Below are 15,268 nucleotides of genomic sequence, written 5' to 3'. Positions count from 1 at the left end.
AGAGACTGTAGAGGTGGTACAGGAGATGGTCAGAGACTGCAGAGGTGGTACAGGAGATGGTCAGAGACTGTAGAGGTGGTACAGGAGATGGTCAGAGACTGCAGAGGTGGTACAGGAGATGGTCAGAGACTGTAGAGGTGGTACAGGAGATGGTCAGAGACTGTAGAGGTGGTACGGGAGATGGTCAGAGACTGCAGAGGTGGTACGGGAGATGGTCAGAGACTGCAGAGGTGGTACAGGAGATGGTCAGAGACTGCAGAGGTGGTACAGGAGATGGTCAGAGACTGCAGAGGTGGTACAGGAGATGGCCAGAGAATGCAGAGGTGGTACAGGAGATGGATAGAGACTGTAGAAGTGGTGCAGGAGATGGTCAGAGACTGCAGAGGTGGTACAGGAGATGGTCAGAGACTGCAGAGGTGGTACAGGAGATGTTCAGAGACTGCAGAGGTGGTACAGGAGATGTTCAGAGACTGCAGAGGTGGTACAGGAGATGTTCAGAGACTGCAGAGGTGGTACAGGAGATGTTCAGAGACTGCAGAGGTGGTACAGGAGATGTTCAGAGACTGCAGAGGTGGTACAGGAGATTGTCAGAGCCTGCAAACATGATATAGGGGTTGCTGGAGAGGGAAAGAAAACAAAACCTAAACATAGAAAAAGATGGACAGCACAGAATAAAAGTAAATTCGTTTTAAAGAAATAAACCAAACCAAACTGTTAAAAGCTAATCTAAGGCCGCGTACACACGGGCGGACTGTATGGCCTACTTAGTCCGTCGAAACACATTTCAGCGGACAGTCCGCTCGTGTGTGGGCTTCAGCTGACTTTTTCAGCGTGCAGTCTGGCGTACTAAGTATTTCGGATTTTTCGAAATTCTGTCCGTCGTACTTTGGTTTCAGCGGACAATCCGCTCGTCAGTAGGCTAGTTCGACGGACTAAGAATGGCGCATGCTCAGAAAGGATTTACACGGCGGAAGGGTGCTTTGCTGTGTATTGGACTTCCTATTTCTAGTCCCGTCGTACGTGCTGTACACGTCATCGCGCAAGCTTTCGACGGACTGTTTGTGCATCCGTGTGTGGTCAAGTCCGTTCATTCGAAAGTAGGACGGACTGTCCGTCGGATTGTATGACGGACTAAGTAGGCCATACAGTCCGCCCATGTGTACGCGGCTTTAAGAACACTTTTCCTTCACTGGCTTGAGTAAGCACCAAAACAGACCACTGTATGCGGAGTCGCGAAGGCCGCACAGTAAGTGACAAAGGGCTGCAGGTAGTCAGAGACTGCATCCTTACAACAGGAGAGGGTCATAGACTGCAGAGGTGGTACATGACATGGTCAGAGCCTGCAGAGGTGTTACAGGATATGGTCAGAGAATGCAGAGGTGGCACAGGAGATGGCCAGAGACTGCAGAAGTGGTACAGTAAATGGTCAGAAACTGCAGAGGTGGTACAGGAGATGATCAGGAACTGCAGAGGTGATACACAAGATGGTCAGAGACTGCAGAGTTATTATAGGAGATGGTCCATGAGATGGTCAGAGACTGCAGAGATGGTACAGGAGATGATCAGAGACTACAGAGGGGGTACATGAGATGGCCAGAGACTGCAAATTTGATTTAGGGGTTGCTGGTGAGGGGAAGTAAAAAAAACATAAAAAAGAATGGACAGCACAGAAGAAGAGTAAATTTGTTTGAAAGAAATATACCAAACCAAACTGTTAAAAGTGAATCTAAAGAACACTGGCTCGAGTAAGCACCAAACAGACCACTGTGTATGGAGTCGCGAAGGCCACACAGTAAGGCCGCGTACACACGCGGGGACTGTTCGCTCAACTTTGTCCGTCAAACAGTTTCAGCGGACAGTCCGCTCAAAATTAGCATGGACGGACTTGCCCACACACGACGAACGAACAGTCCGCTGAAACCGTGCGCAATGACGTGAACGGCACGTACGACGGGACTAGAAAACGACGTCCTATACACTGCAATGCAAACTTCGGCGTGTAAATCCTTTCTGAGCATGCGCGGAACTTAGTTTGACGAACAAGCCTACACACGAGGGGACTGTTCGCTGAAACAAAGTTTCAGCGGACAGTTTTTCGGAATTTCCGAAAAACTTTGTTCAGCAGACTGTCCGCTGAAACTGTCCGCTGAAAGCCCACACACGAGCGGACTGTCCGCCGAAACACTGTTCAGCGGACAAAGTTGAGCGAACAGTGACAAAGGGATGCAGGTAGCACCAGAGTGATAATAAAGATTTATATATATAAACTAATATATAAACAAGAAGCCATGGCATGTGAAAGATTGCTGTAGTCTGGCTGGGATGGGTTGTCCTAAACAATTTTACTTACAAGCCTTTATTTATATGCTTCTCCCCCTCCAGTCATGCTGATAGGGGATCTGCAACTTCCCGGGAGGCTCAAGAAGATAAAAAAACTGAGGACAAAGCAAATCTCTCGTCTCCAGCCTCTGCCGCAGTTCCTCAAGCTGGTCGCCCCCTTCCAGTTAGATGAAAACCTCAAGCTATGCAAAACCACCGCCAGCTTCTTCTGCCGGGCATCTTCCAACAAACATTTCAAGCAAAAGGTAAGAACAGGGAGGGCTGCCTTGTTACAAGGGACTGCTATGCTGTCATGCTACAAAACTAGAACCTTCAGGGCCCCAGTGCAAGAAACCATGAAGGGCCCATCTGACCCCCAGCCGAGGCCCTTCCCATTGATCCTGGGGCCTTTTACTTCCACAGTGGGACCCTTTATTATAATCCCACAGCGAAACACTTTCATATGTTCTGCCCACCCACGGTGGTGGAATGCCAGGGCCCAGTTGCAAGTTCGACCTTTGGAACCCTGGTAGTTCCACCACTGGTGTCAGTGTTTTGTTTTTGTTTTTTCATTATTATTATTTTTATCATGTTATTTTTTTTGTATTTGGTAAAGTATCAGGGGTCTAAACAAACCTCTGATGTTTCATCTTTGAGACAGAGAAAGAAGATTACACAGCCCTCAATCTCCATCTGTGCAGCCTTAGCAGCACAGAATAAATGGACAGGAATAGCTCTGTACAGAATTTCCCATTCATTCACAAACTGAAGCATAGTAAACACAGTTTACTATGTTTCAGTTATGAATGGACAGAGTTAGTGACTCGGTACAGATCGCTGACTCTGCCTTTTCAGTCAAGGAAGGGGCCTGTAAACTACATACAATATTTATCAGCTCCTTCCCCACTCTCCAACCTGATACATCCCATGCAGCAGCCAGCAGGGGAGGGGGTAAGCTGGCAGAGCTGTGAGGGGGGGCCCTGGAGAGCACACATAGAAGCAGGAGAGCACATAGGAGCTCGGGGACAGCAGAACCTGGATAGGAGGGGTAGCATATAGAAGAGTCAATCCCCTCCATTTTCCTCCTGCAACCGCTGCATGAGGGAGAGAAGGAGAAGCAGGCTCTCAACAGCTGCAAGTGGAAAATGGAGGGGAATCGTTTCTTCTCTATGCCACCGCCCCTCCTGTCCCTCCTATCCAGGTGTACAGGGGGGCCACATAGGCCTTCTGAAGCATGTGGCCGGGTCGCAAATTGCAACCCCTGCGACCCCTGTAGGTATGCCCCTTATAAAGAGAGCTGCCTTGTTACAAGAGAGTGGTACATAGGACAGGAGATGGTCGTGTTTTCGGTAAACAGTAACAGAGACTGTCTGGTTAGATCCTGCTGCCATGTTAGACAGTTGGAGCTCTCTTCCAAGTTACAGAATACTTTCAGAGACGGTTGTCAAGTTAAAAACAACTGCTAGAGCCTCTCTGCTATAAGATACTGAGAGGTTAACGTCATGTTGCAACTTAACTCCTGCTTTCTAGCTTTCTTGCTCCCTTGTTACCTCCTCTCATGCTAGCCTTCAAGACATCTCCAGAGCCTCTCCCATCCTCTGGAACTCCCTGCCCTAGTCTGTCTGATCAGCCCCTACCCTGGCCACATTTAGGAGATCCCTGAAAACTCATTTATTCAGGGAAGCCTATCCCACACCCACCTAACAACTGTCCCCGAGCCGCCCCCATCAAATCATTCTCTGCAGCTATTACCTTTTGTACCACCACCCCCTCCCTTTAGAATGTAAGCTCTACGAGCCAGGCCCTCCTGTACCTTTTTGTATTGTACTGTAATTGTGTTGTCCACCCCTATACATTGTAAAGCGCTGCGTAAACTGTTGACTCTATATAAATTGTGAATAATAATAATTTAACAAGACAAGCTTCATTGTCCACTAAGTATGGTAAATCCCAACTCCAGGCAAAGCATTTACATGTAATGTATGGAAGGGTTAGAACTGGTTTTATTAATGGGAGAGATTTCCCATTGCTTCCTGTTTTTATGTATGCATGTCACAGGTACATAAAGGTAAATCTCTCAAAGTAAGACAGAGATCTCTGTTAGGTTCTTATTGCTGACTGTATCCTCCTATCCTGGTGAGGTAAAAGTTTCCCAGTGAGGTCACAAATGGCAATTAAAACCCAAACTCTTCCCTACTCTATCAACAATATACAAAAAAAAAAGCTTCATTTATAATGGGTTCCAGTTACAAACAAGACCCCAAATCCAAACATTGCTTTATATGAAGTAATTATATGTGCCTGGCTTACCGAAGAAGATTCATCCTGACCACAATAGGTTCTGTAGGCTCTACCCATGTGGAGGATCTTGGGTGACTGATGCCAGGAGACTGGTTAGATCTGCAATCTTCAGTGCTGGGGGGGGGTGCAGGACCTCACCTGGGTGATACCTGCTTGATGACGCCATCATGTAGGAAAGGGAAGGGGGTGGGGTAGGGGTGACAACATGTTTTACCATGGAGGGAGGGGAACACAATTTTTTACCAGGGGGGTGTTATGGTCAGTGACACCATGGTTTACCGGGGGGGGGGGGGGGGGGGGGTCGGGGTACACCATGTTTTACCGCTCCATGTGACACTAAACGTATTTTGATCTACTGACAGATCACACAGTGGACACCTCGATCGTTCATATTACAACACAACCTATGTTATTATTACACAACATATATACTGTACATATAACAACTTTTCTTTTTTTCCTTCTCCAGGCTTTGCTTTACTACACTGAACTTTTATCTGACAGAGACCCCAAACTTCAGAGATCTGCCTGTCTGGCCCTCAAACATCTCAATGTAAGTGCCCATCCATACCACCACATGGTGCAACACTTGGGTGAGCTGCGCATATAGGGTGGAGTCATTGCTAACCTCTAGGTGTCATGCATACTTTGCAAGACATCAGAGAATCAATCCAAGGGGGTTGGGGCCAGGGAAGTTGGGATGTCCCTGGTCATTACCTTAAAGTGACTCTGTGGCTAAAATAACTACATGCCCTGCAAAGAAAATATGTAAATACTTAGCTTCATACATCTGCGATTGATCTCGGCTGTAGTAAAGAGGAACCGCTAACTGAAGATCCTTCAGAATCCAACACTTCTGGAAGTGTCAGATTCCCATTTCCCTGCTGCACTCAGTGGTTTGACCCGCTGGCACCTATGTGGCTACTGTTTCCTGTAGTGTCATAAAAGACCAATGGGAGGAACCACTGAGTGCAGCAGGGGAAAAGGAAATAGTTACACCCAGAAGTAACATATACAGATACTCTTAGAAGCCCTCACAGCTTATTTATGCCTTTATTCTGGAGTCTGGCAGCTCATGTGGTCACTTCTTGTATTGAAGGGATTCAGGCTGATCTATACACATAACTATCATGGAAGTAAGTGATTGCTGTTGTAACAAACTTTCACCCTCATCTGAAATTTTTCCTACGTTTGTCGGTCAAGGTCACTTAATATCTAGATGAAATGCTGTGCATGTTCCTGTCAGCCAGTCAAGTTTTCTCTTTAATTCTGCATGATTGTGAAACATTAATTGAAGACTCTCATTGGTTGTTTGGGATAGTAGAATGGTCCTTCAGATGTGCAGTCTGTCTTATAACACCGGATGTCTGGTATGGGCTACTGACGACTATGTGCCTTGCAGGGGACGGCCAGCATTGACCAGATTGCCTGTTTGTGTCAGTCGGAAGTGGAGGAAGTCAGGAACACCGCCAGGGAGACCATTGTGTCCTTCGGTAAGTCAACAAAATCAAACGTGAGAGATAAGAGATGTTCTTAAAAAACCCATACTGGAATTGCTTTCATCAGCTCCACCCAAAACCATTTCCTGTTTTAAAAGATACTGGAGAGTAAAGCCATATAACTGTTTGTTCAAACATGAATGGCCACCTTGTGCATTTCTGCAGAGCAGTGTGATTTGGCTGTGGAAACAGTTGCCATTTCCGCACACTCACAACCACCGACTCACATGCGAGCAAGTGTGAACCTAACCTTATGTGGGCGGGAAATACTGTGATCTATATGTGTTTCCCGCACCGCATGCAAATTGCACTGCACTTGCGATCTGCAGCGGGTGTCAATACAACGTTAACGACGCCCCAAAAGCAGTGTTTGCCTGCACCCGATCACACTGGACTGCATGGTACAAAACAACCATGTAATCTGGTTGCAGTGCAGCTCAAAAAAGGTGCATGCCCTTCTTTGTTGCGATTTGAGCCAATTCAAAATGAATGGGGTCAAATTACACCGCACTGAATGGCATGTGAATTGCACTGGAATGTGGTGCGGTTCCTGTGCGATTCACATGAGGTTCACAGTGTGAAAGGAGCCTAACTCTACACTCCAGCAGGCTCTGACACTCCAGGTTGTGGACGGGCCCTCGCTGCCCTCATCTACAGTGTACAACTATTAGTGCTGCATTATACATGACGATGTCAGAGTGCGATTGCCGACTGGAGCATCTTAGAGAGGAGGTTTTGTTGCACAACATGGAGGACACCTGCTGGAGCGAGGAATAAGGTACGTATGAGCTCTTATTCCTCTACCCTATGAGCATTTATCCCTTGCAATGTGGCGGTGCTGGTTTTTTTTTCAGGTGACTGGAGTGAGCTCTTAAGTGGTACAAAGATACCCTTTGTTGGCTTACTAACTAAAGATGCAAAACTTGGGATGCCTTCGATCATTTTCATCAGGCTTTGTACAATGAGTTCGCCAATAAAGAGTATTCTGCATGAATCCATGATTAACACAGAACAATACTCTATTATTCCCATTACCCCTGTTAAAATAAGAGATGTGTTCATAGGTGTGTGCAGGAGGTGACACATTTTCCAAAATATAAAATCTTGATGTACGTGCAAAGAAAAAAAAATGGGAAGAAGAAACAGATGAAAGGGATGTAATTGCACCACCTGCAGGACAATTTAATTTCCAGCATCCTTGTCCTAATAAAGAATTTGTTACATCGGGATTTAGAAAGTCAAAAAAATGGGCAGAAAGTGTTTATAAGCTGATGACATCCGTCAGACCGCGCTGTAATGTTTCACACATTATCACAGAATTAACCCAGGACAGTAAGCCCTTGTACACACGGTCGGACATTCCGACAACCAAATCCGTCGGATTTTGTCTGATGGATTTTGTCCAAAACTGTTGCATACACACGGTCGGACAAAGTTGTCGGAATATCCGATCGTTCAGAACGTGATGACGTTATTTCGTTACGACAGGACTACGTTCAGGCTAGTAGCCAATAGCTTTGGTCTAGGAATTTGATCTGAGCATGCGTGGCACTTTGTCCGATCAGAATTCTCTACACTATGTCCGATCGGAGCATGTTGTCAGAAAATTTTATCGACAAGTTGGAAAACTTGGTCCGTCGGATACTCCAACGGAAACAGTCCGATGGAGACCACACACGGTCGGATTATCCGACAACACTGTCCGATCGGACACCTTCCGTCGGAATGTCCGACCGCGTGTACAAGGGCTAATACTAATACTACTAATACTAATTAATGTACACTTAATACAAGCAACTCACATTTGTAATGTAAAATTCAGGCATGTAAATATCCCAACAGGGGGAGATTGCATCAGTTGACAGTCCAGCCCGTTTTTACATGCCTGAATTTAACTTCAAAAATGTGAGTTGCTTGTATTAAGTATACATTAAAAATGTGTTCTACATCTGCACCTAGAGGCTCCTCTCTCCTCATTTTTTGGGCGTCTTTGGAACACGGTTCTCTGTTCCTATGTGACGGCAGCCCTGTGTATGTTGGATCTCTCACCATCTTCCCTATGGTCATTGGAATATTACACTTTTAATGACCTTGGACTACTGCCATGTATTTATCCCTTGGCCCTGATTATTGTGCTGAACTAATGTTCATGCCACATTACACAATGGGATTGGCTGCTCTAGTTCTCTGGGCCTTCACTTGTATTACTGTCCATCCAGTTCAACCTGTGAGTAGAAAAGGTACAACTAGAAGCAGTGGCTATAGTTACATCCAGTTTTTCTGTATTACGCCCCCCTGTAGGATGCCAGCAGTAATCACAGTCCGTGGTGTGTCAGGCATACAAAGCTTAGTTGATGTTCTTCAGATTTCTAACTAATGATCTTCTTTCAGGTCAGCGAGGGCGACAAGTCTTCAGGAAGACGGACAAGATCTGCCGCGAGCTCCAGGAGACGTTGACGTTGGATGGCGAGATAGAGATCACTGTGTTCTGAAAGGGACTGTATATACATTTCCCGATATCTCTCTGTAAGCTTCTGGCAGAAACAATTGTATATTGTCACTCCACACTCGCTGCAGAAATATTCTATTTTTCCACATTGGCTTTACAAATCTGACTTCTAAACAGACATTTTCGGGTTTGGAAGATAAATCCTGATGGGGCCCTCCATTTTCTTTTAGCCTTCTGGTCCCCCGGCAGCTCCTTCATGGTCCATATCTGGCCAAGGGCCACCCACACTCTTGGTGCATAGGACATGCGGTGACTTTGTCACACCCCTGCCACTCCTGTTCCCCTAATGAAGAGCCATCTTCCACTAAGCCCCCCCCCCCCCCCATAACATCGCAAGAGACAATTTTCTTGCCTATCTGTCATTCTGACACCACAGGCTCAAGTCACAAAGACCTAAAAAGGAACTTCAGTTTGATTTTTGTTTTTCAGCGAATACTGGAGCTGCTGACTTTTAGAAATCAGGTACTTGCCAGTACTTTGGGTTTAGCAATGTGTTCCTGCAGCCCCGTTCTTCTTACTGCTGTGCCACCATCTTGGATAGGGAAGCCAGCTGTGGCTCCCAAGAGGAACCCCACTGTGTGTGCGCAACCTTGCCTGGCACTTTGTGAATAGTCCTGCAGTCTGCTGGGACCGGTCACGTGTCCCAGGAGGCTGCGGGATGGCAGAGAGCAGAACAAGGGGCAAGGTTTGGGGAAGTGGGAGTGGGTACCAAAAAAAAAAATCTGTATCCTCCCCCCACACACACACACACACACACAAAAAAAACCTGCTGCAGGGAGGGGTTGAACCAGCGGTGAGGGCTTTACATTTTGAGTGAAAGTCCACTTAAAGCTGAACTCCAAGCTGAGAGCTAAATACACAGAATGGAGCTACAAGGAGATCTACACAGCTCTGTCACACAGGACAGCCCTTTTCAATTTCAGGTACTTTCACTCAGGGCCTCCATCAGGGGGGTACAGCCGATACACATGTACCAGGCCCGAGCATCTGGAGGGGCCCCGGGTCCTGGCAACCAGGAAGTGTGCAAGAGAGAGGAGCCGGAGGAGAATAGTACAGGAGAGGCACCGTAGGCTAAGTACATAGAAATACAGTAAGCTGGGACTGGGGAAATGTTATGAGGGAGGGACTTAGCAGCCTTTCAGTTGCTCATTGGCTGAGAAGGCAGTCTTCCCCGCCTCCTGCTGCCTCCTTAGCCAATAGTTACACAGGGTGCACAGTCCATCCCTGCAGAGCCTCGTGCTTCCTTTGTTGGTGGGAGGCACAGAATTCCTCTGCAAAGAAGCTGCTGCAGAGATCGAGGTGAGTGAAAAAAAAAAAGTGTTTCCCTGAAGCTGCTAGAAGACATTGTATATGCACAGCCTGTGCTCCCCTGTTAATATCAGTCACTGTATTGCCAGCCCTATTGCTGTCCTTTTAGCAGAGTGAAAGTGACTTTACACATGTGTAGCATAGGTGTCAGCTTATGTCACCATGTTAAAATGACAGCAATATGGGTAGCATTACAGTGGCTGTTATTAGTCCAGGTTTACTAAACTAGCCAATGCTCTGAAAAGCAATCCATGTGGATTGTTTTTCAGGCCCCTTTCCAGTGAGTGGTTCGATCGGACCTCCCATTCTCCTCTATGGAATGGCAGACTTAAATGGAAATTTGTCCGTTTGCACCCACCAACCTCCAATCTGATCAGATCTGGCAAAAAGAAAAGATGGAAGGCCTCCATTCCCCTCCATCTGGCCAGATCAGAGGGCAGTTGGGTGTAAACAGACAGCATGAGTGTACACAGACCTGTCAGTTGCCCGCTCAGCAAGGGATCCACAAACAGATCCCCGGATCGGCCCCTGTGAAGATTGCAGCTAGAGTGCAGATAACGCTGGCCATAGACAGTTTGAATCTAAGTCTGTTTAACAGAACTGTCCGAGATTCAAACTATGTATGGGCAGGCTGAATGTACCCAAGTGGATTGATCGATCAACTTAAGTACAACCAGCCTGTCAGATTTTGCATACAATTATTAATAGCTCTTGTAGCCACTAGCAATAATCACTGTGTTCGCCCGCCCCCCCATCAGGAGAATGCAATGGCTCCTCAGCAGGGATTCCCCCATCAACACAGTGTTGATGGGAGAATCAAGTAAAATTTTTTCCTGCAGCCCGTGGGACACAGATGGGGAAAAAAACAAATGGGGTTTTAACTCTTTCATAATTTTTCCAAAATGTGGAAAAAAGTGCTTGCTTTATATATACTTTAGTATTATACATAACTAGAACACCAACAGGATTATGTCATTGCAGGAGATTTCCCCTCACTTTCTCTCTTGGTGTCACCAGGACAGGAAGTGAGGGAATCTCCCTGTGGGGATATAGCCAGAAATTGTGTGTGTGTATGTATGTATGTATATATATATATATATATATATATATATATATATATATATATATATATATATATATATATATATATATATATATTATGGACATTATAAGGCAACAATTGCAAGCTATTTCCTCAAAGTGAGATTCCCCCACTTCCTGTTCTGGTGCCACGGGAAGTGAGGGGAAATCTCATGCAAAGATATAGCCCTTTTCGATGTTCTAGTAATTTATAAAAAAAAATGTGTATATATAAAGCAAGCACTTTTTTTTTCCATTTTGGCTAAATTATGGAAGCGTGAAAACCACATTCTTTTTTTTTTACCATCTGTGTACCATTGTGAGGTCCCATAGACACAACAGATAGTGAGAGAGAAATGCCCTTGGAGGTAGTTGCCAGCAGAACCGGAGTCCCAGGATGGAGGAGATGGGACTGGAGGAGGAGGATATGGGATAGAGGAGATGGGACTGGAGGAGGAGGATGTGGTATAAAGGAGATGGGACTGGAGGAGGAGTATGTGAGATAGAGGAGATGGGACGGGAGGAGGAGGACATGGGACTGGAGGAGGAGAAGGACATGGGACTGGAGGAGGATGTGGGATGGAGGAGATGGGACTGGAGGAGGAGGAAGAGATGGGACTGGAGGAGGATAAGGACATGGGGCCGGAGAAGGACATGGGACTGGAGGAGAATGTGAGATGGAGGAGATGGGACTGGAGGAGGATGAAGACATGGGACTGGAGGAGGAGGACCAAGACATGGGCCTGGAGGAGGATAAGGACATGGAACTGGAGAAGGAGATGGGACTGGAGGAGGAGGAGGAGGATGTGAGATCGAGGAGATGGGACTGGAAGAAGAGGAGGATGAAGACAGGACTGGGGGAGGAGGATGAAGACATGGGACTGGAGGAGGAGACGGAGATGGGACTGGAGGAGGGGGGGGGGACATGGTATGAAGGAGATGGCACTGGAGGAGGAGGATGTGGGATGGAGGAGATGGGACTGGAGGAGGAGGAGGAGGATGAAGACAGGACTGGAGGAGGAGGATGAAGACAGGACTGGAGGAGGAGGATGAAGACAGGACTGGAGGAGGAGGATGAAGACATGGGACTGGAGAAAGATAAGGACATGGGACTGGAGAAGGAGATGGGACTGGAGGAGGGGGAGGACATGGTATGGAGGAGATGGGACTGGAGGAGAATAAAGACATGGGATGGAGGAGATAGGACTGGAGGAGGATGTGGGATGGAGGAGATGGGACTGGAGGAGGATGTGGGATGGAGGAGATGGGACTGGAGTAGGAGGAGGTAGGGTGAAGGAGATGGGACTGGAGGAGAATAAAGACATGGGATGGAGGAGATAGGACTGGAGAAGGATGACATTGGATGGAGGAGATGGGACTGGAGGAGAAGGAGGAGAAAGACATGGGATCAGGGAGATGAGACTGAAAGAGAAGGGCATGGGGTGGGACTGCCAGTGGGCGGGGCCCTGGGGAATGTTTATGGTCAGGCCCGGGGGTGGTGGGGCCCAGGTTTAAAACTGTGTAGGGGGCTCCAACATTTTTGATGGTGACCCTGCTTGCACTGCTTGTGTATATATAGAAAAAATACATTTAATGATGTATTAATGAATACAGAGCTGCATTTGGTTGTGTTTTCTATATCTGCCTGGAGTTCAGCTTTCATAAAAGAATAAGGATCTTTTTTTTCACCATGTGATGTATTTTTTTCGAATCGCATTGGACTGCAGAATTATGCACTTTTTTTTTTTCTTTTTTAAACAAAGATCCTTCTCCTGGTGAGTTAGCTTTGTGTGTTAAGCATCACATCATTGTAGAGTGGAGTATAAACCGAGAACGATCCCATTCGGCAGCTCATGTAGCAGAGCAGAATGGCTCCGGCGATATGTCTGTTATATTTTTAAAAGTATTGGGACGCCTGCCTTTACACACACATGAAGTTTCATGGCATCCCAGGGTTTAATATTGAGTTGGCCCACCCCTTGCAGCTGTTCAACAGTTTCAACTGTTCTGGGAAGGCCGTCCACAAGGTTTAGGAGGGTGTCTATGGGAATGTTTGACCATTCTTCCAGAAGAATTTGTGAGGTCAGGCACTGATGTTGGACAAGAAGGCCTGGCTCGCAGTCTCTGCTCTGTGCAGGCCAGTCAAGTTCCTCTACCCCAAACTCGCTCATCCAAGTCTTTATGGACCTTTTGTTCACTGATACGCAGTCATGTTGGAATAGGAAGGGGCCGTCCCCAAACTGTTCCCACAAAGTTGGGATCATGAAATTGTCCAAAATGTCTTGGTATGCTGACACCTTAAGAGTTCCCTTCACTAGAACTAAAGGGCCAAGCCCAACCTCTGAAAAACAACCTCCACCATAATACCTCCTCCACCAAATGAATTGGAGGCGTGGCCCAATTGTCTGCGCAATATAGTGGGGATGAGCGAGTTTTGGGTGGAGGAACTTTACTGGCCTGCACAGTCCTGACCTCAACCCGATAGAACACCTTTGGGATGAATTAGATCGGAGACTGTGAGCCAGGCCTTCTTGTCCAACATCCGTGCCTGACCTCACAAATGCGTTTCTGGAAGAGTGATGAAACATTCCCATAGACCAGTGATGGTGAACCTCGGCACCCCAGATGTTTTGGAACTACATTTCCCATGATTCTCATGCGCTCTGCAGTGTAGTTGAGCATCATGGGAAATGTAGTTCCAAAACATCTGGGGTGCCAAGGTTCACCATCACTGCCTTAGACACACTCCTAAACCTTGTGGACGGCCTTCCCAGAAGAGTTGAAGCTGTTATAGCTGCAAAGGGTGGGCCAACTCAATATTGAACCCTACAGACTAAAGACTGGGATGCCATTAAATTTCATGTGCGTGTGAAGGCAGGCGTCCCAATACTTTTGGTAATACAGTGTATGTACCTTCGCTCTGCTGAAGCTGCTGCACTCTGTACATGACAAAATGTCATTTTTTTTTTTTTTTAAGTGATGCTTTGAAGAACTTCTGTAAATAATGTTTAACGAGAAGAATTCCTGAGCGAGCCATGAGCGGGAGCTCAGATCTGTACATTCTATATATAGTTGTGTATATGAAAACTGATACATTCCGTATTCTGCTTGTGTACACAAGTATGGAATAAAAGCCTGTGTTCTCATCAGAGTTATCGTGTTTGAATCTGTTATGGAAACCGGTCAGGAGGATTGTGTCACCATATTATCCTAATGGTCACCAGCTCCGTGTCAGACATTAGTACACTTACATAATACTAGAATTTCCTTGGGGTGGGGTGGGGGGGGGTTATTTATTGTGTATGTGCAGCACCACTTTTTTTTTTTTTACTTGTTGGAAGCACTAAAGCCAGGTACACACTACAGAAAACTGACATCCCTGGCCGGAGCCGCTGTACTAACAATGCAATGTTAGAACAGCAATCAACCCCCCACTGAGCTGTTGTGTTCTGAAAGGGGATGCCCCCTCCCCCGTCAGAACACTGATCAGTGTTCTCCGCCATTGGCGGAGAGCGCTTATCAGGAGTCGGTCGGCTACTGGTTTTTTCACATCCGACAGAAGCCGACATACACACAGGCCGAATGTCGGACATTTTTATTTTTTTTACATTTAACCACGTGCCACAGCCACGTACAGGTACGTTGCCCTTTAAGAGCCCAGCCGTGGGTCACGCGCGCCGCTGGCGGCGCACTCGCGACCCGGTCCTGAGCTCCGTGGCCGCGGGACACCGGCTGCGATCGGGTCCCACGGCCACGGAGCTCAGGACCGGGTCGCGAGTGCGCCGCCCGGTGTCCCGCGATTGGGTCACAGAGCTGAAGAACGAGGAGAGGTAAGTGTAAACAAACCTCTCCCTGTGCTTCCTAGTGTGGCTGTCACTGATCGTCTGTTCCCTGTTATAGGGAAAGACGATCAGTGACATCACATGCCAAGCCACGCCCCCCAACAGTAAAAAAAAACACACACACTCACACTTAACTCCTACACTGCCCCCTAGGGGTTAACCCCTTCACTGCCAGTGACATTTTTACAGTAATCGGTGCATTTTTAATCGCTGTATTAATGCCAATGGTCCCAAAAATGTGTCAAAATTGTCCGACATGTCCGCCATAATGTCGCAGTCACAATAAAAATCACTGATCACCGCCATTACGCTTAATAAACACTTATTGCATTTTTTGGGGGTTTTTTTTACCAAAAATATGTAGAAGAATACGTATCGGCCTAAACAGGAAAAAAAGGTTTTTATATATT

General features: G+C 46.8%; 1 protein-coding gene across 1 annotated transcript in view; it reads left to right on the top strand.

Annotated features, from left to right (window-relative positions):
• RIPOR3 (RIPOR family member 3) overlaps nucleotides 1–14,167 on the top strand; it is a 192,757-nt gene extending 178,590 nt beyond the window's left edge. The window contains exons 19-22 of the mRNA XM_077460523.1: nucleotides 2,383–2,585; nucleotides 5,090–5,173; nucleotides 6,023–6,113; nucleotides 8,511–14,167. Coding sequence (XP_077316649.1) covers nucleotides 2,383–2,585; nucleotides 5,090–5,173; nucleotides 6,023–6,113; nucleotides 8,511–8,611 — 479 coding nt within the window. The 3' untranslated portion in view covers nucleotides 8,612–14,167. The remainder of the gene's footprint in view (nucleotides 1–2,382; nucleotides 2,586–5,089; nucleotides 5,174–6,022; nucleotides 6,114–8,510) is intronic.
• The last annotated feature ends 1,101 nt before the right edge of the window (nucleotides 14,168–15,268 follow it).

Source organism: Lithobates pipiens, unplaced genomic scaffold (assembly GCF_037356315.1).
Source record: "Lithobates pipiens isolate NorthernLeopardFrog02 unplaced genomic scaffold, aLitPip1_a1.2 Scaffold_28, whole genome shotgun sequence".
Taxonomy (NCBI): Eukaryota; Metazoa; Chordata; class Amphibia; order Anura; family Ranidae; genus Lithobates; species Lithobates pipiens.
The sequence above is the reverse complement of the archived record's forward strand: the minus strand, read 5'-3'. Positions and strand labels throughout refer to the sequence as shown.